Genomic DNA, 26,807 nt, shown 5'->3' with positions numbered 1-26,807 from the left:
AAAGAAAAGAAGTACCTGTAAGTGAGATACTGAAAGATAGCTTTTAAATATTTCTGAAAGTGGCCATGATAAAAAATTTTACATGATTACATACCTTATGTGTATAGTCTCGGATTTTTTTGTAGTCTGTTATTTTTTAAAATGTTGAAACTCCACAATTACAAACATGCTAAAAAATTGTTCAAATTTTACTGTCTATAAAAATACTTGTTCGTAATTTTCCGCATTAATCTACATCTGAAAATTTATGTTGGACTATTTTAAAACATAAATAATGTAAGATACCCAAATATGATTGTTTACTTGTACATAAAAAAGTGGTAAGAAATATGAAGAGCCCACTTTCTTACATTTTAACTTACCTCGGCTGCCTTAGCTTGCATGCGTTTCCTTTCCTGCTCTTCTTCATGGAGTTTTGCTTCTAACTCTTGCATTTTTTTCTAATGATAAAAATACCAAAAGGAATAATAGTGAAAAATTTTAAGTGTCTATAAAATTTTTCACTATTTATTATAGCAGCATAGGAACATGTAAATTTTATCCTAGTCAACATAAGGTGGTTAGATCACTGTAATAATGGGGGGTCTGAGCTGGACAGCATCCATGATGCTCTCCTCCTTTGTGTTCAATTATTTATCATCTCCTCCTTTGTGTTCAAGTATTTTGTCCATTTAGCTGGACAAAATTATGAGTAAAATCTATGGCCAAAGAACACAGCACTGTATGAATGTAAATAGGGATATAAAGGCTAAATCTGGAACTTTATTCTCAGTGGTATTAAATATTAAATATCTCCCAAGTGAAATAATTAAAACTAAAATTCGCTCAGAGAGCAACTTAACTTAAACCTAGTGATGCAAGCCTTAAAAATACTCAAAAACATTTAATTTTTTAACAAACATTTTCATAAAGAATTCCCTCATGCCCACAATTTTAAAATGTGAACATTCTCTCCAAATTTATATTTTCTTTTTAAAACTCCAATAGATTTGATTTTAAGATCATTTTTAACGCTATAAATATCCAGTGATACAAAATAATTAACATTTAAAAAATACCCTCATACATGTTAACAATAAAAAGATACATGCACTGACTTCTGCAAGGGCCTGCATTGTGGTAAGTTTGTTGTACTCCTGTTCCAGAAGATCCAATTTTTCAAGCTGGCTCTGAACATGTGTTTGACCATGTTGTCGTTCTCTTTCTAGGGAAACCTGAAAAACAATATTCAATACAACTTGATAATTTGACAATCAAAAAACAGAAACACACTGACACAGCAGACTATGCTGTTATTTGTCTGGCCTTTCACAGAACTACTTCTAGGAAAATAACATTAAGATGAAACCACAGGGGGCATCAATAAATGACTGATATAAGTAGATACTATTTTTACCTCAGTTGCCTTAGATTATAGCTATTTACCCAATTTGTAGTTTTATATAGTGATATTATCTTTATGCTTGGGGATAGCAGGGATATACTGGACATCTTCTAGACTGCATACACAGACAATACTTTTAATTTGGTCCTCTTAAGTAAGTGAATCTCTTACTTAGGGTAAAAATTATGGTTTTGAAATCTATCTTTTCATATTTTCTCTGAATTCCATGTAAAATATCCCTTTAAACTTTTTTTTTTTTCCCCCAAGTTTAGAGTCAAAGATTTGTAAAGACTGCCTCCTATATAGGTTATTTTTTTGAGATGGGGGTCTTGTTCTGTCACCCAGGCTGGAGTGCAGTGGTAATACCCTGGCTCACGGCAACTTTTACACACTGGGTTCAAGCAATTCACCTGCCTCAGCCCCCCTAATGAACTGGGATTACAGCCATCTGCCACCACATCTGGCTAATTTTTGTATTTTTAGTAGAGAAGGGGTTTTATCACATTGGCCAGGATGCTCTCGAACTACTAACCTCAAGTAATCCACCTGTAAACCATTATACTAGGATAAGTTGAAACAGACTAACTCAAGGTCTATTATTGGTAGAAAGTGCCTGAACTGTGTCATAAGGCTATAATAATAGGTATCATATTAACAGGAATTTGATTATGACAAATTAATATGAAGCAATAATTTAATCAGGAATTCATGTCAACTTACTCTCTTCTATCTATATCCTAGTAGATATTAACAGCTCTTGACATCTATTATATATAACTAATAGTTGTCTCTGAGATATATATTAGGCAAAACATCTTAAAGTTGTCTTCTTAAACTGACCCCTTTCTCCAGCCCAACCATCACAGAAATGTCGACAAACACAGCAGCAACAATAATATGATTACTGATGTGGTCTGGCTCTGTGTCTTCACCCAAATCTCATCTTGAATTGTAATCCAAATTGTGATCCCCATGTTTTGAGGGAGGGATCTCATGGGAGGTGATTAGATCATGGGGGTGAGTTCCCCCATGCTGTGCTTGTGATAGAGTTCTCAACAAGATCTGATGGTTTTATAAGGGGCTTTTCCCCACTTTGTGCTGCACTTCTCTCTCTTGCCACCATGTGAAGGACATGTGTGCTTGCCTTTCCACTGTAACTGTAAGTTTCCTGACAGAACTGAGTCAATTAAACCCCTTTCTTTTAGAAATTACCCAGTCTTGGGTGTTCTTTATAGCAGCGTGAGAATGGACTAATACAATTACACAGCTATTTTGAAAGCAAGAAAGGAAAACCTTCAGATAAAAAAAAAAAGAAAGAAAGCAAATGAAGGTATACTGAAATCAAGTATCACATAAGGCAATACTGGAATCAGAGTATGTAAAATGTGCAGGAACACAATATAAAACTTTAGGTGATATATAATCTACAATTATCAACAGTATCAAGCAAATATAGTAACATAAATCTGGATCAGAACCAGTGATTTTATTTTATTGACTGACTGATTGATAGATTGTAGAGACCTGGACTCGCTCTGTTGCCCTGGCTGGTCTCAAACTCCTGTACTGAAGAGATCTGCCTGCCTTAGTCCCCCAAAGTGCTGGGATTACAGGTGTCAGCCACTCCGTCCAGCCAGAACCTGTGAAAACTATAAAGTCTAACCACAGGGAAATTTACAACTGGCTCATAAGGCTGCCCACACAACCGAGGAGTTTATTGTGGAATTTCCACAATATAAAAAATGAGATCACCATATAACTTTTCCTCATTAAAAAAAAGTTCTGCTCTCTGGGCAGTGCATCTCTGCAAGAAAGGCAGCAACCCCAGTCAGGAGTTCATAAAACTCCCATCTCCCTAGGACAGAGCACCTGGGGGAAGGGGTGGCTATGGGCAGAGCTTCAGCAGACTTAAATAACTCTACCCGCTAGCTCTGAAGAGAGCAGCAGATCTCCTAGCACAGCACTAAAGCTCTGCTAAGGGACAGACTGCCTGCCTCCTCAACTGGGTCCCTGACTCCAGTGCCTCCTGATGGGAAGACACCTCCCAGCAAAGGTCGACAGACACCTCATATAGGAGATCTCCAGCTGGCATCTTATGGTGCCTCTCTGAGACAAAGGCCCCAGAGAAGGAACAGGCAGCAAGCTTTGCTGTTCTGCAGCCTCCACTGGTGATACCCAGGCAAACAGGGTCTGGAGTGGCCCTCTATCAGGCCTGCAATGAAGGAAAACTAACAAACAGAAAGGAATAGCATCAACATCAACAAAAAGGCCATCCACTCAGAAACCCCATCCAAAGGTCACTAACATCAAAGACCAAAGGTAGATAAACCCACGAAGATGAGGGAAAACCAGCTCAAAAAGGCTGAAAATTCCAAAAACCAGAATCCCTCTTTTCCTCCAAAGGATCACAACTCCTTGCCAGCAAGGGAACAAAGCTGGACAGAGAATGAGTTTGACGAATTGACAGAAGTAGGCTTCAGGCAGTAGGTAATAACAAACTCTTCTGAGCTAAAACAGCATGTTGTAATCCAATGCAAGAAAGCTAAGAACTTGAAAAAAAAAGATTAGAGGAATTTGACTAGAATAACCAGTTTAGAGAAGAACATAAATGTCCTGACAGAGCTGAAAAATACAGCACAAGAAACTTTGTGAGGCATACACAAGTATAAATAGCTGAATCGATCAAGCAGAAAAAGGATATCAGAGATTGAAGATCAACTTAATGAAATAAAGTGTGAAGACAAGATTAGAGAAAAAAGAATGAAAAGGAACAAACAAAGCTCCAAAGAAATATGGAACTATGTGAAAAGACCAAACTTCAGACTGGTGTGCCTGAAAGTGACAGGGAGAATGGAACCAAACTGGAAAACATTCTTCAAGATATAATCCGGGAGAACTTCCCCAACTTAGCAAGACAGGCCAACATTCAAATTCAGGAAATAAAGTGACCACCACAAAGATATTCCTTGAGAAGAGCAACCCCAAGACACCTAATTGTCAGATACACCAAGACTGAAATGAAGGGAAAAATGTTAAGAGCAGCCAGAAAGAAAGGTCAGGTTACCCACAAAGGGAAGCCCATCAGACTAACAGCAGATCTCTTGGCAGAAACCCTACAAGCCAGAAGAGAGTGGGGGCCAATATTCAACATTCTTAAAGAAAAGAATTTTCAACCCAGAATTTCATATCCAGCCAAACTAAGCTTCATAAGCTAAGAAGAAATAAAATCCTTTACAGACATGCAAATGCTGAGTCAGTCTGTTAAGACCAGGCCTGCCTTACAAGAACCCTTGAAGGAAGCACTAAACACGGAAAGGAACAACTGGTAACTGCCACTGCAAAAAACATACCAAACTGTAAAAACCATTGACACTATGAAGAAACTGCATGAACTAATGGGCTAAATAACCAGCTACCATCATGACAGGATCAAATTCACACATAAACATATTAACCTTAAATGTAAACGGGCTAAATACCTCAATTAAAAGACACAGACCGGCAAACTGGATAGAGTCAAGACCCATCAGTGTGCTGTATTCAGGAGACCCATCTCACATGTGAAGACACAAACAGGCTCAAAATAAAGGGAAGGAGGAATATTTATCAAGCAAATGGAAAGCAAAAAAAGAAGGAGTTGCAATCCTAGTCTTTGATAAAACACACTTTAAACCAACAAAGATCAAAAAAGTCAAAGGGCATTATACAATGGTAAAAGCATCAAAGCAACGAGAAGAGCTAACTATCCTAAATGTATATGTACACAATGCAGGAATACCCAGATTCATAAAGCAAGTTCTGAAAGACCTACAAAGAGACTTAAAGTCCCACAAAGTAATAGTGGGTGACTTTAACTCCCCACTGTCAATATTAGACAGATCAATGAGACAGAAAATTAACAAGGATATTCAGGACTTGAACTCAGCTCTGGACCAAGCAGATCTAATAGACATCTATCTACAGAACTCTCCACCCAAAATCAACAAAATATGCATTATTCTCAGCACCACATTGCACTTATTCTAAAACTGACTACATAATTGGAAGTAAAACACTCCTCAGCAAATGCAAAAGAACAAAAATCATAACAGTCTCTCAGACAACAGCGCAATCAAACTAGAACTCAGGATTAAGAAACTCACTCAAAACCGCACAACAACACAGAAACTTAACAACCTGCTCCTGAATGACTATTGGGCATATAAAGCAGAAATAAGTAAGTTTTTAGAAACCAATGAGAACAAATACACAACGTACCACAATCTCTGGGACATAGCTAAAGCAGTGCTTAGAGGAAAATTTATAGCACTAAATGCCCACAGGATAAAGCAGGAAAGATCTAAAATTGACACCTTAACATCACAATTAAAAGAACTAGAGAAGCAAGATGAAATACATTCAAAAGCTAGCAGAAGACAAGAAATAACTAAGATCAGAGCAGAACTGAAGGAGAGAGAGACATAAAAAATCATTTAAAAAAGCAAAGAATCCAGGTGCTGGTTTTTTGAAAAGATCAACAAAATACATAGACTACTGGCCAAAGTAATAATGAAGAAAAAATCAAATAGACACAATAAAAAAGATGAAAGCAATATCACCAATGATCCCACAGAAATGCAAACTACCATCAGAGAATACTATAAACAAGTCTATGCAAATAAACTAGAAAATCTAAAAGATATGGATAAATTCCTAGACACATATACCTGCTGAAGACTAAACCAGTTTGAAATCAAAACCCTGAATAGACCAGTAACAAGTTCTGAAATTGAGGCAGTAATCAGTAGCCTACCAACCAAAAAACGTCCAGGACCAGACAGAATCACAACTGAATTCTACCAGAGGTATAAAAATGAGCTGGTACCATTTCTACTGAAACTATTCCACATAAAAGAAAAAGGACTCCTCCTCCCTAACTCATTTTATGAGGTCAGCATTATCCTGAAACCAAAACCTTGCAGAGACACAATTTCAGGCCAATATCCCTGATGAACATCGATCCGAAAATCCTCGATAAAATACAGGCAAACCGAATCCAGCACCACATCAAAAAGCATACCCACCACCATCAAGTCAGCTTCATCCCTGATATGCAAGGCTGGTTCAACATACACAAATCAGTCAATGTAAACCATCACATAAACAGAACCAATGACAAAAACCACATGAGTATCTCAACAGATGCAGAAAAGGCCTCTGATAAAATTCAATACCCCTTCATGCTAAAAACTCTCAATAAACTAGATATTAATGAAATGCATATCAAAATAATAAGCGTTATTTTTGACAAACAGCCAACATCATACTGAATGGGCAAATACTGGAAGCATTCCCTTTGAAAACCAGTACAAGACAAGGATGCCCTCTCTCACCACTCTTCTTCAACATACTACCGGAATTTCTGGCCAGGGCAATTAGGCAAGAGAAAGAAATAAAAGAGTATTGAGACAGGAAGAAAGGAAGTCAAATTGTTTTTGTCTGCAGATGACACGAATGTATATTTCGAAAACCCCACTTTCTCAGCTCAAAATCTCCTTAAGCTGATAAGCAACTTTAGCAAAGTCTCAGGACACAAAATCAATGCGCAAAAATTACAGGCATTCCTATATACCAGGCGTCCCCAAACTTTTTACACAAGGGGCCAGTTCGCTGTCCCTCAGACCGTTGGAGGGCCGCCACATACTGTGCTCCTCTCACTGACCACCAATGAAAGAGGTGCCCCTTCCTGAAGTGCGGCGGGGGGCTGGATAAATGGCTTCAGGGGGCCGCATACGGCCTGCAGGCTGTAGTTTGGGGACGACTGCTATATACCAATAACAGACAAACAGAGAGCCAAATCATGAGTGAACTTCCATTCAATATTGCTACAAAGAGAATAAAATACATAGGAATACAACTTACAAGTGATATAAAGGACTTCTTCAAGGAGAACTACAAACTACTGCTCAAAGAGGTAAGAGAGGACACAAACAAATGGAACAACATTCCATGCTCATGGACAGGAAGAACCAATATTGTGAAAATGGTCATACTGCCCAAAGTAATTTATAGATTCAATGCTATTCCCAGCAAACTACAATTGACTGTCTTCACAGAATTAGAGCCAAAAAAGAGCCCATACCGCCAACACAAGCCTAAGCAAAAAAAATAAAGCTGGAGGCATCATGCCATCTGACTTCAAACTATACTACCGAGCTACAGTAATCAAAACAGCATTGGTACTGGCACCAAAACAGATACATAGACCAATGAAACAAAACAGAGGCTTCAGAAATAACACCACACATCTATAACCATCTGATCTTTGATGTACCTGACAAACAAAAACAAGCAATGGGGAAAGGATTCCCTATTTAATAAATGATGTTAAGAAAACTGGCTAGCCACATGCAGAAAACAAACTGGACCCCTTCCTTACACCTTATATACAAACTAACTCAAGATAAATTAAAGAGTTAAATATAAGACCTAAAACCATAAAAACCCTAGAAGAAAACCTATGCAATACCATTCAGGACATAGGCATGGGCAAACACTTCATGACAACACCACCAAAAGCAATGGGAACAAAAGCCAAAATTGACATATAGGATCTAACTAAAGAGCTTCTGCACAGCAAAAGAAACTATCATCACAGTGAACAGACAACCTACAGAATGGGAGAACATTCTTGCACTCTATCCATCTGACAAAGGGCTGATACCCAGAATTTACAAGGAATGTAAACACATTCACAGGAAAACAAACAACCTCATCAAAAAGTGGGCAACGTATGTGAACAGACACTTTTCAAAAGAAGACATTTATGTGGTCAACAAACATGAAAAAAAGCTCATCATCAGTGGTCACTAGAGAAATTAAAATCAAAACCACAATGAGACACCATCTCACGCCAGTTAGAATAGTGGTCATTAAAAAGTCAGGAAACAACAGACACTGGAGAGGACGTGGAAAAATAGGAATGCCTTTACACTGTTGGTGGGAGTGTAAATTAGTTCAATCATTGTGGAAGACAGTGTGGCGATTCCTCAAGGATCTAGAACCAGAAATACTGTTTGACTCAGCAATCCCATTAATGGGTATATACCCAAAGAATTATAAATCATTTTACTATAAAGACACATGCACACGTATGCTTACTGGAACCAACCCAAGTACCCATACACGCGACTGGATAAACAAAATGTGGCACATATACACCATGGAATTCTATGCAGCCTTAAAAAAGGATAAGTTCTTGTCCTTTGAAGGGACACAGATGAAGCTGGAAACCATCATTCTCAGCAAACTAACACAAGAACAGAAAACCAAATACCACATATTGTCACTCATAAGCGGAAGTTGAACAATGAGAACATATGAACACAGGGAGGGAAACATCACATACCAGAGCCTGTCAGGGATTAGGGGAGGGATAGCTATCGAAGAAATACCTAATTTATAAGATGGGTTGATCAGCAGACCACCATGGCACATGTATACCTATTAACAAACCTGCACGTTCTGCACACGTATCCCAGAACGTAAAGTATAATAATAATTTTAAAAAAAGGAAAAAACAGTTCCCATAAAAAAACAAGGTATCATAAGGGAGAATCAATAAACACAAACAAATGAGGATTAACAATTTGAAAATATCAAATAATTTTAAAAAAACCTGAGAATTGTTTATAGTGTTCAAAGAGATAAAGGGAAGGAATAAAAACCACAGAGTAACAGTACAATCTAAGAACAAAACTAAGTGGATGGAAAAAGACCCAAATAAAATAAAAAAATATAATCACTAAAACCCAGTAACGTAGTGAAGAGACCTGTAACACACATGAGAATTAATTACTGAGGCATTTTCTCAAATATTTTTGTATGATTGCTCAAATATTTAAGTCTAATTCTCTCCAACAAGGACTGAAAGCTGATTGAGGGTAGAAAACACATACGGTAAGCCCTCTGTATCTGTGTGTTTTGCATCCATGGATTCAATCAACTGTGGTTTGAAAATATGTGAGAAAAAAACAAAAAAGCATAGTTGAGTTTCTACTAAACATACACAGATTTTTATTCTTAACATTATTCCCCAAATAATATAGTATAGCAAGTATTTACATAGCATTTACACTGTATTAGGTATTATAAGTAATGTAAAGATAATTTATAGTATATGAGAGATTTGGTGTATGCTATACACAAATACCACACTATTTTATAAAACACTTGAGCATCCTTGGACTTTTTTTTTTTTGAGACATAGCCTCACTCTGTCGCCAGGCTGGAGTGCAGTGGCATGATGTCGGCTCACTGTAATCTCTGCCTCCTGGGTTCAAGCAATTCTCCTGCCTCAGTCTCCAGAGTAGCTGGGACTACATGTGGGCATCACCATGTCCAGCTAATTTTTGTATTTTTTAATAGAGATGGAGATCCACAGTGGTCTCAAAACCAATTCACTCATGAATACGGAGGGACAAGTGCCTGGTATTTCTTTCTTTTATTACACTGCAAAGCGTCTAGCATAAACATTAAGCTTACAAACATTCAAATTTTGCAAAATAGAGTTAAGATGTCGACAAGCTAGCATTGATAATGAATTCAAATTCTAGATTTGTAACTGGAAAAGAAGTTTTTTTTTTTTTTTTTTGAGACGGAGTTTCACTCCTGTTACCCAGGCTGGAGTGCAATGGCGTGATCTCGGCTCACCATAACCTCCGCCTCCTGGGTTCAGGCAATTCTCCTGCCTCAGCCTCCTGAGTAACTGGGACTACAGGCACGTGCCGCCATGCCCAGCTAATTTTTTGTGTTTTTAGTAGAGACGGGGTTTCACCATGTTGGCCTGGATGGTCTCGATCTCTCGGCCTCGTGATCCGACCGCCTCGGCCTCCCAAAGTGCTGGGATTACAGGCTTGAGCCACCGCGCCCGGCCATAAGTTTTTAAAAACACATGCAAGGCTGGGCACAGTGGCTCATGCCTGTAATGTCAGCACTTTGGGAGGCTGAGGCAGCCTGATCACTAGAGGTCAGGAGTTTGAGACCAGCCTGGCCAACATGGTGAAATCCATCTATACTAAGAATACAACACAAAAAAGCCAGGCATCGTGGCAACCGCCTGTAATTCCAGCTACTAAGGAGGATGAGGCATGAGAATCACCTGAGCCCAGGAGGTGGAGGTTGGAGTGAACTGAGGTCATGCCACACATTCCAGCCTCAGTGACAGAGTGAGACTATTTCTAATCAACCAATCAATCAATTTGAGACTGATGTTGCAGATATCTTCTCACAAATGTGCAGGTTACCTAAATACAAAGACCTCTGATGTAAGAAAGCACAAAAATCCCATGCTAAATAACACTTCTAAAGAGTTTTAGAAAGTATAAACAACTTTCAAATCTACTATCTCCCTTGAGTCACTGAACAAATTTCAGAGGTACAGAGGTATATGGTTATTTACACTTTTTATAATGTAGACTCAAAGAAGCTGACGTAACTGTAAAACACCTCACAACTAACTGTATTTTTCCAGTTTAAGTAAAACTCTATCAAACACAACAATAACAACAAAGAAAAGCCAATCACCTCTTTAGATTTCATAACTGATGCCAAAAATTTCAGTCCTGGGCTGTAACAGCACCATTAGTCCTCACTGAGAGAAAAAATAAGTCTTTATTCAATTAGTTTTCCCCTTAACTAACTATTCTTGAGTATCAGTCTATAAGGAGTTTTACTTACTTGTTTCTCTAAGACAGATGTCCTCTCCATTTCTGCATGCTTTATCATATTTCGCATGTATTCCAATTGTTTTTCTAGTAGATTGCATTTATTTTCTGCAGCTAACAACTGAGATGTCAGTTCTAAGAAGAACAGAAAAGAAAAGCAGAAGTCAACTCACAAATAAAATAGTTTTAACTGTTAACAGGAATTGAATCTATGGTATACACCAAAACACCTTCCACACACCTAAAAGCCTTTTCAGATTACCTAAATCATTCTCTTTCTACACGCTAGTCAGATCAGCCTTGCATTCAGTAAGTAAATACAAGGTATGATAACAGCACTTGCTCCTCAAAATGCACCCGAATACAATGCAGTTTTGTAGTACCTGAAGATACCACTAGAAAACACTAATGTAGTATTTTTTTTTTAGAATACTTAATACTTCACAACACTTATTTTGACAGAATTTAATTTTCTTCATAATTAAACAAACCTTGATTGTGCTTTGATTCCTCATTCTTTGAATTCTCCCTTTCCTGTATCTGTTCATTCAGTACTTTCTTGTATTCAATTGTTTCTCTAGATAAGGTTTTCACACTTTCTTCTGCCTGAATCCTCTCAAGTTCCAAGCGACGAATCTTATCTTGAAGATTCTTAAGAGCAGAAAATATGGCTGCCAAATAAAACACAAACATGAATAATACAATAGCATATATAGACAAAGTATATTTAAAAAGAATAAACTCATCTAAATAAAAAATAAACTGATGGGTGAGTCTAGTGGAGGATTACTCTTGGGGGAACAATAAAATGTTAATTATCTCATATTTGTTTTTTAAAAAATCAATTTAAAGACACTGAGTATTTGAAATGTTCTAGTTACTCAAGTAAAAAAACCCTTATTATGATAAAAAAAAATTTCAAAGACTTTTGTAAAGTGCCAAAAAATTTAGCCAGTCATACAAAGTTCACATAACAGTCCTGAAGTACATTACTATCTTAATCATTTCATTTTATTCATAAGAGCACCTGTAAAATCCAACTGTTAAAAACAGTCAAGCACAAAAAAATACTATTTTCAAAATCTCCATTTTAAGTGCATTCTAACCCCCCCCTTAAATTTGATTATAAAATTATGTTAACTGCAGTATTGTAGAAGACAGAGAAAAACACACTGAAAAATAACCAATAATCCCATTATCCAGAGGTAATGACTGGTCATTTGGTTCTTTAAATTTTTTTCTGTATGTGTAAAATAAATTGAGACAGAATACATGTAGGTTTTTTTCACTTTGGCATTATTGTATAGTGAGAATTCCCTCATGTTATCAGTCTTAAAAGATTTTCTAATAGTAATTAAAAACTAAAAAAAAAATCAAGTTACTGGGTCAAAGAACATTCATAGCCATTCTAATGAGAAAAATACACTACTTCCGGTGATTTCCCATTTCCACTAAAGTATAAATCTTTTCGTATACATTACTGGCCGATTTTTTCCCTTTCATGAATTTCCTTTGGCCATTTTTCTATGGGAAAAAGTTTTCTTCATTTAATTATCTGCCTTTAATTCTAGTTTTGATGTATAGATGTTATGATTTTTTAAAGCAGTATATCTAACATTGTTTCCCATCATGTTTTCTTTCTTGATATACTTAGAAAGTTCTCTCAAACTCAAGATCAGATAAACATTGTATTTTTATTTATACTTATCATTTCATATGTTTACATTTAATTCGTTAAGTCATAGGAAAAGTATTTTTGAAGGAAATAAAATCTTGAAATGTCAAATTGATCATATACTAAAATCACAAATGTATATATTAGATACTATAATTCTTTGTTACATACATACCCTCAGACAGTTTCAGATCTTTCTTTTATTCTGGATTCCTTAATAATATTAGGGAATTACTGCCAGTATTTCAATTATTAAAACTTCATAAACACTGATTCTGCCAGTCACCTATATCAAATAAATCTTAAAATGTTTCCAAACTATTCTTGCCAACTAACTATTCAGAATCATTTTGCCTAAGTACTAATTTAAACTATACACTAGATTGGGGAGCTGTTATCTTTTAAGAATTGAGTCCTCTTATTCCACACAAAGTACTCTTGTCCATTTATTAACCATAATTCATTCCTTTTCCAAATTTTTTAGTGCCTAGGATATCACAGGCCTCAAATAAGACACCATTTTATTGTAGTCAGCTTATTCTTGCTGGTATGCAATGAGACTACAATCTAACTGGAAAAAGACAAACATGAAACACACATACAAACAAATAGAAACCTGAAAAATCAACTGAAAAGATAGAACTAAAAGAGAAGTCTAGATATAAGATTAATGCTAAAGGGAACAATTCTTTTATATACCTGCAATCATCAGATAAATATAATAAAAAAATAAAATTTTAAATGTCCTTTAATGTTGAGTTTTTTTTAACCTCTTCTAAACCAGAGGCAAATTTACTAAACACTTTGCAATATCAAACACTTTTTGCATTCCTTCATTAAATTATACCCAAAAGTACACAATTTTGCTAATATTTTATTTCTACATCTATATTTATTATTGAAACTGGCTGGAACATTTCATTTTTGTTCTTTATGTCAGCAACTGTAGTATCACAGGGATATGCTAGGTTAACAAAAAGACCCAAGGTGGGGTGTGCGCTTTCCTCTTATGTATTCTTGAATGGCTTATATATCCCTGTTTAAATGTGTAATGTTTTATAGTTTTATCAAAAAATTATTGAATAAGTGCAGAGAATAATTTAGAAAACACGATCGAAAAGGAAAAAAAATTACACCCATAATCTTACCATCTAGGTGTAGTAATTACTAAGACTATTAAAATCCTTTAGATCTTAAAAATGCTTTCATATGTAAGATTTCCCTTTGTTCCCTATGTCATATATTTACATATAAGCACACTTTAAGTGCAATTTATAATATTAAGCGTTTTCACTAACACTGTAATAGCTCTCATTATGTATTCAAGTCTTCACGTATGCACCTCAGTGAGCACATAAAATTGGGTTGGATTGACTTGTCAGAGGTAACTTTTTTTTTTAATCCACAGTCTCTTTCCAAGACCATGGGCTGCAGTGTTCCAGTTCTGCTTTAACAACTCTCATCATGCCCAGCTTTTCAAAGAAGTATTCCAGAACTTGCCTCACGAGGGCCTAGAGCTTTGTTCTCCAGTCCCTACCCACATTTAAAATTTTATAATCTCTGCTACTGTACCCCAACACTTAAAAGGCTTATACCTAATGCCAAGACTCCTAATACTGTCCCTAAAGTTTTTGGCTTTAGTTCCATCCTTACTGTCCTAGCTTGAAACTTGTTTTATTTCTGTACTTAGGTATTTTTCCTTCTCACTTTTAAACTAGGTATTATTTGCTTTTATTTATTATTACATGAAGCTGCTATTTGTCTATTCTGTTTGACAGTAGTGCTGTCTTCCATTCTTTTTATTTGAATGGTAGTTAAGTCTCTTTGTCGGCTATTTATTTTTTATGTTTCATTTTATTTCAGGTTTTACTTAAAAAGCATTTATTGGCTTTTGAGGTGACATTATCACATTTGTCATACCTGATTCATTTCATATTTTTCATTATATATTTCCTAATTTTGTTTCCTTGAATTTTTCTTATATTTTGCTATATGAAGTATAGCATATATCTTTGGAACTGTTTGCCTGACTTACCTACCTCTTGTTCTCGGAGTTTCCCCTTACCTCACCAGGCTATACCTACAACTTTATTACCCTTTGACAAATCTGGCTAATTGATCCACAAGGGACAACACTGAGGCCTAGACAATGTTTGTCTTCTTGGGACTTTTGTCCGAAACATCAAATCCAGATCTGGTTCAACTAAAATAAAAATTGTTAATAATGTTTCCTGCTAGGCAGAAAAAGCTGGTTTGTAGCTAGAAAAAATGAAGTTAGTTACAAGCCAAAAAAAAAAAAAAAAAAGATGGACAAAGAACCAGCCATGTTCAAGTCTCTAATGTTCTTCAAGTCCACCTGGATCTATTTATTGCTTGGGACGTTTCTGCCATTAACATAAACACAGGTTAGTCGTAGATTAAGAGCAGGGAGAAACCCAGATCCATAGTATGCATTTTGATTTCTCCAATATTGCTGTCTTGGTAGTTCTCCACCTTTCTGACTTTTCCTACTTTTTAGTTTACTGTTTAAATGGTGGTATTTTCCAAAGCTCTTTTCTCTCTCTGCTTTCTTTTTCTGGAGAACCCCTCTATACTCATGGGCTTCATCCACTACTGTATCCTTGATGATGCCTGAGTTCATCAGTGCAGCATTCTCTACTACACTTCAGACTTTTCACTTGCTTATTATTCATCTCCATCTAACTCATAGGCATCTCAAATTTGATACAGACAAAATTATATCATCAAGTATGCTTTTTTCTGTGATCTGTCTTAATCACACCACTAATCATCTACACTAGAAATCTCAGACTCAAAGATTTCTCTACCTTCCTCATTCCCACAACAAAATATACATAAATCTTATCTTAGTCTCCTGTTCGGTCTTGCTGTTTCAGTTTAGAGTTACTTCTGCTGTAAACCTCAGTCCAACAAACATACAGACCACATACGATGTGCGAAGCACTCTGCAAGGTGAAGGAGATAATATAATGATAATGAAGGCAGCCTTTACCCTCAAGGAGCTATCATCTAGATTCTGGAACAGATGCTGCTATCTACATTTTTCTCACATCTGGAAAAAAAGTAGTTACATGAACAAAATACTATTCCGGACATACTCATATCCTTAATTATAGTGGTTCTCAAAATGTGGGGCATAGGCACATTGCGGGCAGCACTCATGAGGCCTTTCCCAGGGTCTGTGAGGTCACCACTGCTTTTATAATACTACTAATATTAAAACTTTGCTTTTTCATTGTGTTGAAGTTTGCCAATGATGGTGCAAAAGCATTGTTGGGTAAAATTCCTAATTTTAGCTCAAATCAAGTTAGTAATTATTAAACTATAATTTTTGGCACTGTATTCTTCACTTCAGGCATTGTCATAAATTCCCAGTAAGAAAAAACTAAGCCACAATTGTCCTTGATGAAGCAATAAAAATCTTATCAGGTTCATAAACCTTTCACATGCTGTACTCTTGATGAAATTTTCTTCTTACAGAACTGTACTCATTCTTTAAAGCTCAGATTATTATTTTGTTCTTCCTCTGAGAGGTTTTCCTCTCTTCTAACCTCCCCAACACACACTTATCCCTGTCCCCGGCAAATGTCTTTTCAGAACTCTCTTGGTATTTGTTCATATCTCACAGCCTTTACTTTTTTTCTGGGTGAGAAGGAGATGGTGACTTCTGTGTTTTCCCTTCCCATTTGGAAAGAAAGTATCGTTGGATTAAAACACACACTATAAAAGCATAGTGGATTGTAATGACCATCCTGGGACACTGCTTAAACAGTTCACACCACCATGTTCTAAAGACATAAAAGCTTATTTACTGTCTTGAAGGTTACTTTTTATCTTGTTTATTTCTCCTCTCCATCTCCTCTTCTCCCACTTCTCTTTTATTTCTTAAGACCACTGATGTTGCACTCAAGCAGAATTTAGCTGTATTAGTAACATGCTGTGCTAAAAATTTTGACTCTGTGAATATATCTGCCTTCTTAATTTTTCTTATTCTTGTTAGTAATTTGTCATTTTTTGAGCTTTTTAAAAATTTCATGAGTGTAAAGACCAGAACTAGATACAATATTGTATCTAGTCCACGGATTAATATCTAATTGTTAGATTTTGTGTTTCTGTTAGAACTTTGTTAAATGGATATTTTGCTTTGTGCTTATTTTTTAATAAGAAATTTACTGAAACTGATTTTTGCTCTACTGTGGGCTTCAGTTATTTTATTATTATTTTTTGCTTTTTAAAATCTATATTGTTTGTCATGCAACTTAATTTTCTTAAATTGCCAACCTGCTATACTCTGATGTATAGAACATTATAAATTGCTTTAATCATTAATTAAATTAAAATTTTCATTATCATTGAGACACAGTAACTTATAATAAAGAGGCTTCTAGTTTAGTGATTATAGAGTACTGAAATTCTTAAAAGACATCACACTATTTAGTTACATTTATTTCAACAAACACTTCCCAGCACCCATTATAGGTTAGGATTTAAACTGGTATTTGGTATCGTCACCTACTTGGTATGTTACCGTGCGATCAGTAAAGTTTACAAAACAGTTTCATTCTGAGATTTTTAGGATACTTACAATATACATCCCAGTTGAAATAAAAAAGTTCCTCAACTAATATACAACTGCCTGTTTAGCATATGGTGCCAAAAATAATTTCTTTTACCTAGAGAATCATTGACACATATAACTGTTGCAATATTAGTGATTAAACACAACTTTTTAAAAAAGGAAATGCTGTAGCATCCCAAATAAAGCAGACATTTCATTTAAACTTCACACATACGCAAAGTATAAAGTAGGTATATTTTTAAAAATACAGATGAAGAAACATCAAAAAGATTAACAAATTCAACATAAGAACCATCTTTTCATTACCTGAGTGGGCCCAATCTGAGAACATGACCAGAAAATTTTCTCCAGCTGTGGCTAGAGAAATGTAACAGCAAAAGTCAGAGATTTGAAACACAAAGAGACTCTACCTACTGTTACTGTAGGAGACCATAAGAAAAACATGAAGGAACAAGGACAGTTTCCAGGAGCAAAGACTGTCCTCAAGTAAGAGTATGCAAGGCAAAAGAATCTCAGTCCTGCAATGACAAGGAACTGAATTTCGCTAAGAATCTTAATGAGCTTGGAAGCAGGTCTTTCCCGGAGCCTCTAGTAAAGAACAGAACCCCAGACAACATCTTGATTTCAGTCTTGTAAGGCTCTAAACAGAGGACCCAGATGAGCCTACACAGATTTCTGACCCACAAAAAACTGAGATGAAAAATATGTGGTATTGAAAGCTAAATTCATGGCAATCTGTTAAGGCAACAAGAAAATTAATACATATGGCAGGTTCCAGAACAAACATATTTCAAAGTAGCCAGAAAAAAGGATGGGAAAGGTAAAAACAGAAGACATGTTAAGGATGAAGCTGGTGAGGCAGATGGGGTCTAGGTTATGAAAAATTAGGAATTTATTATGTCAGCCATGAAGAGATGCTAAAACTTTAATTCTGAGGAAGCGATGCGGAGGAGAAAATGGGCAAGGAGATTAATGAGGAATGTATTATCAACATGTGGGTGACAGATGATGAAAGCCTAAACCAAAGCAATGAGAACATAAGAAGGCAAAAGAACCAATAGACTTTTGGTACATTTCAGAAGCCAAAAAAAGGTGTTTATTCCAGACTAGTAGTGGAGATGACAGAGCAGTCATTGATGACTAAAAAGTATTTTAGCATCAGTAATTTGGTGGATGATGATGTTTAACAGTCAATATAAGGAATACAAGAAGAGCATAATATTTTGTGGGGGCTAAAAACTGAAAGCAAAGGGGAAACACATTTTCCTTTAATTGCAAAATAATACAGGACAAAATTAAGAAATTTTAAAGCAGCAAGTAAACACAAGTAACATCTATTTTGTTAGGCTCGATTACCTCTGCTGTTGCTTTCTGGATAGGCAAGTGTAGGCTTACTTGGGGAGCGTCGTAGATCACTATTAAGGAAAGGCTTATCCGATGGATACACAACATACGGAGATGAAGAATGCCGAACCATACTTCCATTAGACCTTGATGGTTCAGCTAAGATGTTCTGAAAAATAAAGACACAAATTACCTTTCAAAAGTGTGAACCACAAATAGCAGATTTAAACCACAAATATTTATGACTGAGAATTAGACTGTCCATATAGACAACAGAAAAAAATCCACTGACTATAAACAACAGAATTCAACCATTATTTATTTTAAAGAAATACAACTTTTAAAGTGTTTCATATTAAAGGTAGACACTATAGAAAGGAAATAATGTTCACACAACTTGAATACAAATGCTGTGCAGAAATACTTAAATGATACAATGAATGTAAATGCAGTAGTTAAAAATATGTACTGTGAAATATACATTCAGAAAAATAAATACATAATTTTACAGGACCAGAAACTGCTACAAATGACTGATTACTTCATTCCCCATCAACAAAATACTACTTAAATATTTACAGTATTCAAAACTCCAGAAAGAAAATAAGGCACTGTCCTTGCCTCAAATAATTACATTTAATTAAGAAAAAAGAAAATTATTAGAAAACATTAAGGCCCATCAAACACTCAAATACAAAACTTTATTTCCACAGTATATCATTCTGTCATGAATGAGATTCTATTAAATTTAGGATTCCAAATAATAATTTCAACCCAGGGAATGCTAACTGCAGAGTTTCATTTGTTGTAGGTGACTTCATATTGACAGATGGACCTAGACTGGGGGATGTATATAAGAAGCTGAGGGCTAAGGTGGAAGATAGTAACTGCCAGCTGTTCAAAATTTTCAGCATCCATTTTCCTTCCTCAAAAGGCCACAGCAAATTGTTTCTCAATTCTTACCTTTACAAAGTATCAGAATAATCTGTGTTCATTAAAGTACAAGAGCACAAAACAATCTCCTTAAACAAAGGCTATCAAAATACCTGCACTGTATTTAAATCTTATTTAAAATTAAAGCTTTTACTTCCATGTTAAAAATTATGCAAATTTCCAGTTTATTTTAAAAAGCAAATATAAAACATTTTCTATTTATGTAAATATAAAACACACTATGGCTATGAAAATCAAAAGTGGAGACAAAAAGCTTAGCAGAGGAGAGACAAGTCTTAAAAGTGGTACTCAAATAAGTGCTAAGTCTACTATAGTGTGTTCATATACCACAAAGACTAATATTTGTCATTTTCCAAACTTAATGGCAAATTGGTATCTGGTTTTAGAGGTAACTGGAAAATAGGATGAGTTTTCAATTCTTTATAATGTGGTCAAAGGTCTTGCAAAGCATCCTGAATTATTGCATAGCTTAATTTAAATATGTCATAGAGAACCTCAGGTCTTCAATGGTCATTTACAACCCACGAGAATCCTATCTAACATTCAAAAACATCAAGTGACTTGCTGACCATCCTCTGCCCAGTAGGGAATAACATTAATTATGTGATTGGCTGAATCATAAACTAGTTCCAAAACAGAACTACCTCTGCTCTACATTTTATGTTAGTGCACTTGCCCTTTACTTGCTATTTTATATCACCCCTCATGACATATACATGTTTTATTATCTGTATGTCCTGCGGTGTAACAAAAAATGTATTTTATCTTTTGTCCTTGGTTTCAGATACAGATTCAAAAACTCCTAGAATTTCTTAAGTGATAGGGGTGTCCTTGTTAGGCTGATGAGGGGACTCAAGGTACAGGCCCCTAGGATAGCTTCAGGTTTGAAGGTATCTTCTGGGAAGTGGCTGCCAGAAAACCCAACCACTAGATTATAATGAGCTACAAAGTTCATCCAGGAGTGGTGGCTCTTGCCTGTAATCCCAGCACTCTGGGAGGGTGAGGTGGACGGATCACTTGAGGTTGGTCTACAATTCGAGACCAGCCTGGCCAACATGGTGAAACTCTATCTCTGCCTAAAATACAAAAAAATCAGCTGAGTGTGGTGGTGTGCCTTGTAATACCAGCTACTCAGGAAGCCAAGGCAGGAGAATCGTTTGAACCCAGGTGGTGGAGCGAGAGTGCACCACTGCACTACAGCCAAGGGGACAGTGACACACTGCCTGGCGAGGTGGAGTGCGGGGGGGTGGGAGGGGGAAGGAAGAGTTACAAATTTCAGCCCTACACCCTGACCTCAAGGGAGGTAAGAAGCTGAGACTGAGCCCAATGACCAGTCAATAATTTACTCAATTATGTATATATGTAATGAAATCTCAATAAAAACTCTTTAAAGAGTTTTTGGGAGCTTCTGGATTGTTGAACATACTGATATGCCAGAAAGGTGCTGCCCCACAGAGGGTACAGAAACCCTTTCACACCTTGCGCTATGTCTCCTCCATCTGGCTGTTCCCGAGTTGTGTCCTTTATAAAATTGAAATTCCTTAAGTATAGTCTTTCCTGAGTACTGTGAGCTGTTCTTGGAAAGCTGCAGAAATCCCTTAATTTTTAGTTAGCTTGGCAGAAATGGAGATGCTCTGGGAACACTCAGGACTTTGACTGACTTGGGGGTGAGCAGTCGTGTGAAATTGAGCCCCTTAATGTATGAGTGTCTCAGCTTTATCTGGGTAGTGTCAAAATTAAAATAATTGTAGGACACCCAGTTGGTGTAGGATTTTTGCTGGAGAAACTCTAACAAACAAACTTTATTCTACTCAATAAATCTGCTGAATATTAATTACACATTTCCTCCCCAAAACAGGAAACTGAATATTATTTATAAAAGATTGTCCTTTTCAACCAAGTTACTATAATGCCTTAAGAGATCACCAAAAGCCTTTAGGCTTCTTTATGTTTAACAAATAGCACAAATATCATAGGAAGGCTGTGTACAAAGGAGTCCAAGTCTAACTCCCAATCCACTACTCCTTCCATGACTCTAAGCACTCAGTAAAAATTATTCCACCAAAATATGATTGTAGGAGAAACTTTCAGGATTAAAGGAAAAATGTTTAACCTGATCACTATCTTTTCTGCAGCCTTTAGTTGTTAGGGCAAATATCTCATTTAGGAACACAAAATTCAAGTATTTATTTAACATCTTTTTATGACACTGTGTGAAGTATGAAGCATAATTTAAAAATGCATATAATTTGCTGTCTTTATAAGTGGAACATGCAACACAGCTGCAAGGTATTAGATTAAATACAAATACAAAAGAGTAAGTGGGAACTGCTAAACTTGATGTAATAGAGGCTAAGCGTAAATTAAATTCAGATGCATTCAACAGAACATTGCTTCTTATCAGTGTGGTAAAGGAAGGTCTTTATTAGTGTTGAAATCGATACTGGGTCTTACAGATTGATATGTATTCTGATAGGCAAACTAGAAACGGGTATGAAAAGCAATTGTTTCCATGTTAATGAATACATTAGCTTAGTGGAAAAAAAGAGTTTGTGTACACAAGTGGAATGAAATAAAATTGGGGAAGTCAAGGTCCAGTGATGGAAGAATGTGATGTAGAGCTCTGAGCAGTGCAATCAATGCAATAGTTTCCAAGTTTCATGTTTGAAACTAAACAAAGTTTCATGTTTCATAGTTTCAATATCCTAAACGTATCAGTTATACCAAAAGTAAAAATCAATATGATCAACAAATATAAAAAAGCATTCAATAAAATGCAACATCCAGCCATTATTTAAAAACAAAAAAAAAAAGAAAAACTATTTCCTTACAATAATATGAAGTTTTATTAAAAAAAACATGGCCAACATACTTAATGGTGCAACACCTGAAATACTCCTCTTAAAATAGGGAACAAGACAAAGATATCTACATCAATTCTAGTCAACACTGTACTTCATTTCCTAGTCTGCACACTAAGATAAAAAAAGAATAAGATATTAAGGTTGAAAAGGAAAAATCCCAATTTTAGATTATGACCATCTAAACAGAAAAAAATTCTCAATTATGAGAATTAAGATTGCTGAATAAAATAGACCCATAAGAGTCAGTAATTTTATATATTAGAAAATGCAACTTACGAAAATATGTATCAATTAAAAACTAGAAATAAAATGAACAAATAACATACAAGACATGAAAGTAAACACGTACTGAAAAATGTTAAAATTCTAAATAAATGGAGTAACATAACATTCAGACAGAAGGGTCAATATCCTAAACATACCAATTACACCCAAATTAAGCTAGAAATTCAATAAAATATCAATCAAAATTCCAATAGCAGGTTCTAGAATTTCTACTGAAAAAAAGCAAAGGACTGATTAATACCTAATATTTATCTTGAGCAACAAGGAAGGTGACTGACCCTCCCATCTCTGAGTGATTCTTAGGAGAATCACTAAGACAGTGGGTGTCTAAGCAGGAGAGACAAATACAACAAAGAAACAGTCGGCTAACACACCCATACACATATGGAAATGAGTATATTGGAAAACATTGGGGAAAGGATAAGTTTCCAACAAGTAGTGTGGGGACAATTGTGTATTTTAAGTAAAACCATTAAACTGAATCCCTATCTCACAGCATACAAATTAATTCCAAGTAAATTAAGGACATAAAAGGCTCCAACTTTAAAATATGTAGGGAAAAAATATAGAGTACAACCAAGGCCTTGGAGAAAAGAAGAATTTCTTAAACAGAAATCACCATAAAAAGACTAACACATTTTACATTAAAAGTAACAAAAACTATTAAAAGGTATCAAAGACAAGTCAGAACTGTCTTAACAGATAACATCACAATATGTTAAAAAATGCCTATAAATCAATTAATAATAGGCAACCCAATTGAAAAACAGGCAAAAGACATGAATAGGTATTTCACAGAAGAAAACATACACAAGACTAGTAAATGTGTGAAAAAAACAGGGTGCATCTTCACCAATGATGAGAGGAGCACAAATCAGGAAAAGGATACCACTTCACACACAAAGCAAAAATTTACAAGTGGGACAATACCATCCATTTAAGAAGACATCGAATAAAGAGGACTGCTGGTATAATCACTTGGTAACAACAATTTAGTATGACTGAGTAAAGCTGAAGACGCACATACTCTGTGAACCAGATAATTCACTCAGCTGTATATGCTCAACTGTTTTCACTCCCTCCTTTCTTGAAAATGATATGGACTGACCCACAGTACATATACCATGACCGACTACTGAGTTGTAATCCAGAGCCCAGCCTATGGTTTGGGGGAAAAAAAAAAAAATCATTGCTCTACAGTTGCCGCTTGCAAACTTTTTCCCTCAGGACCCCTTTATACTCTAAAAAAATTTAGTGAAAAGAATGGCACTATTTTACTTTTCTGCTAATCTCTTTAATGTTTGGCTTAAAATAAGGATTCTCTTATCTAGTTCTATATTTGCTCTGTTGGATATATTATTTTGCTTGATGTATTAAAGAAAATCTAGTCTACCACAAACGTGGTCATTACACAAGGATCTCGTAGACTGAGTCTTGGAGATCTCCAAGGATTGTGAGACCATACTTTGAGAACTGCACTGGAGAGAAACATTTGCCACGTACAGCATATAAGAATGAGAACAAGATTGTTTACAGTATCTGGCAAATAAATAACAAAACCCATTAACTCCAAAGCCCATCAAGATACTGTCATTTACTAGCTAGACAACTTTGACTCAACCTCTCTGCCTCGTTTTGCTCATGTGAAAAAGGAAATATTAATGCCAATCTCAGAAGGTTATTGTGAGGATTAAATGAGTTAACGTATGATAAGGGCTTAAAGTGTCTTTAAGGACTATGCCTGCCAGATAGTCCTATATAAATACCATGTATTATAATCTTGAAATGTGTAGTGGGGGCCGGGCATGGTGGCTCATGCCTGTAATTCCAGCACTTTGGAAGGCCAAGGTAGCCGGTTCACAAGGTCAGGAGTTCGAGACCAGCCTGACAACAGGGTGAAACTCCATCTCTACTAAATATACAAAAATTAGCCAGGCATGATTGGCACATGCCTGTAATCACAGCTACTCAGGAGGCTGAGGCAGGAGAATCACTTAAACCCGGGAGGCAGAGATCGCACTGAGCTGAGATCACGCCATTGCACTCCAGCCTGGGCAACAGAGCAAGACTCTGTCTCAAAAAAAAAAAAAAAAAAAAAAAAAGTGTAGTCAGTGGGTGTGGTTAGGAAAAAGAAGAAAACAAAAAGGAACATCGAGGTATTCATTTTATTATTCTCAAAAAGTAAATCTTATATTTAATATTATAAAATGTATAAGGCAGCCATAAAACATTTTTAACGGAAATTAATATGGAGCTACTGTACAGCTTGGTTGAAGGACTTAACCAAAAAGTCAGAGAAACAAACGAAGAGATTAGCTCATTAAGTCCAAAGTGACAGGGTGTTTTCACCAGGGTTGTGAAAACATTACAAGGCTGACATGAAAGACACTCTTGTGTTTCAACACTTTGCTGCCCATACTATATGGAATTAATTTCATTATGCCCAATCATAGTTGCTTTCCTGCCTTTTCCATGAGTTGAGTTTATCAACTCAAGAGCAATCACTCAATAAATGTTACCTAGACCTAACTGAAACCTATTGCCCTACTTCCACATCATTCGAGATTTACACAGTCCCTACTTCCTAAAGATGGTTATTTATGAATCTACTTGTTAAAAAATCCTTGCCTATAAAGCATCTCGATGTACTTATAACTAGCTCCGTGTAGGTTTATCCATGTCAAAAACAGTTGAATATAACAGTTGTTAATTTTCACAACCCTGAAACCTGAATATAAGTTGCCTTCTCAGTTCATGGTATAGTTTTAACAAGTTTTCTTTCTTTTTTTTTTAAATGCTGCCTTATGTTAAGATCAGCTGTTTGTTAAGCTAAGTGCTTTTCCAATGCTGTTGGAAATGGCAGCCTTATTTCTGACAGGACATCTAAGCAGGACCTTTTATTATGCACCAAGAAAACAAAGTTAGTCATTTTTTTTTTGAGAAACGGTAACTTCCAAATTAGACATTTTGATGTAGCAGACTGACTTATGGTTGTTATACTTTGATTTGTAGAGGATCCTAGATGTTCTTAGTGTACCCCTGATACTTAGAATGTAATTAAAGCTGAGCTTAGCGGAAAAAAAATTTGCTTTCCTACTAAACAGTCTTTGGAATTTCTGTCAATGATACAGTAAGTACTAAGAACTGACTATATCCCAGTGCTAATGCCCAGGTAGGAGGCCTTGGCATCATGCAGCTCAATTAAACATTTATTTAATATTTTATTTTATAGAGACAGGGTCACTCTGTCACCCAGGCTGGAGAGCAGTGGCACTATCATAGCTCACCGCAGCCTCAAACTCCCTGGGCTCAAGTGATCCTCCCACCTTAGCCTCCCTAGTAGTTGGTATTACAGACATGAGCCATGGCACCCAGACTCAATTCAACATTTATGAGTATTCCTTATTCAGTCTCCAAGTGCTTAACTTTTGAAAGCAGTAAAAAGTCCTGTTCTCCCAAATTTAATCACATGTCCTATAAAATCTCATTCATCTTCCATGTGCTGACGCTTCTAATAGTTTATCTTACTTTTTTCTTTTACTGACCTAATCCTGAATAACCTTCAATTGTTGCTTTCATTACTTCTCTCAACTTCTCCAGACCTCTCCGCAAACTTCTAATTCCCATTCTGCTCAAACACCGTAATACTTCTGGTCCCATTATTACAAATTCTAACAAATCTCTGAAAGCTGAAACTGACTTCTCCAAGGTGGTAAAGCTTTCTTAGCGTTTCTCACTCTTTCCCCCTTAGATTCTACAAAATATCTTTGTCCTGATATTCTACTAGCTCCTTCACTCACCATCCCTTTTTTTTTTTTCCACTTTTTTCCCTATGTTTCCAATTTATCTCATCCAACTCTACCTCCATATTACTCCTCATTCCAAATGATCTCAAGTTTCCCGAAGGCACCTACTATCCTGGAACATACTCCAAAATTCCTGCAGTGCCGTTTTCTCCTTCCTCTACTCTTGGCACAAGCAATTACAATTCCTTCGA

The 26,807-nt window shown here is 35.9% G+C and overlaps 1 protein-coding gene across 4 annotated transcripts in view; it reads right to left on the bottom strand.

Moving 5' to 3' along the window:
* CEP57 (centrosomal protein 57) overlaps positions 1–26,807 on the bottom strand; it is an 85,133-nt gene that overhangs the window by 56,778 nt on the left and 1,548 nt on the right. For all 4 annotated transcript variants that reach the window (XR_012518003.1, XM_074400448.1, XM_074400449.1 and 1 more), the window contains exons 2-6: positions 18,720–18,876; positions 11,580–11,759; positions 11,102–11,223; positions 1,098–1,214; positions 363–440 (exon numbers count right to left, since the gene is read on the bottom strand). Coding sequence is in view for 3 of the 4 variants with exons in the window: in XM_074400449.1 (XP_074256550.1) it covers positions 363–440; positions 1,098–1,214; positions 11,102–11,223; positions 11,580–11,759; positions 18,720–18,876 (654 nt within the window). In the remaining variant the exon portion in view is untranslated. The remainder of the gene's footprint in view (positions 1–362; positions 441–1,097; positions 1,215–11,101; positions 11,224–11,579; positions 11,760–18,719; positions 18,877–26,807) is intronic.

Source organism: Saimiri boliviensis, chromosome 6 (assembly GCF_048565385.1).
Source record: "Saimiri boliviensis isolate mSaiBol1 chromosome 6, mSaiBol1.pri, whole genome shotgun sequence".
NCBI classification, from domain to species: Eukaryota; Metazoa; Chordata; class Mammalia; order Primates; family Cebidae; genus Saimiri; species Saimiri boliviensis.
Note: the sequence above shows the minus strand (reverse complement) of the source record. Positions and strands in the feature narration are given on the sequence as shown.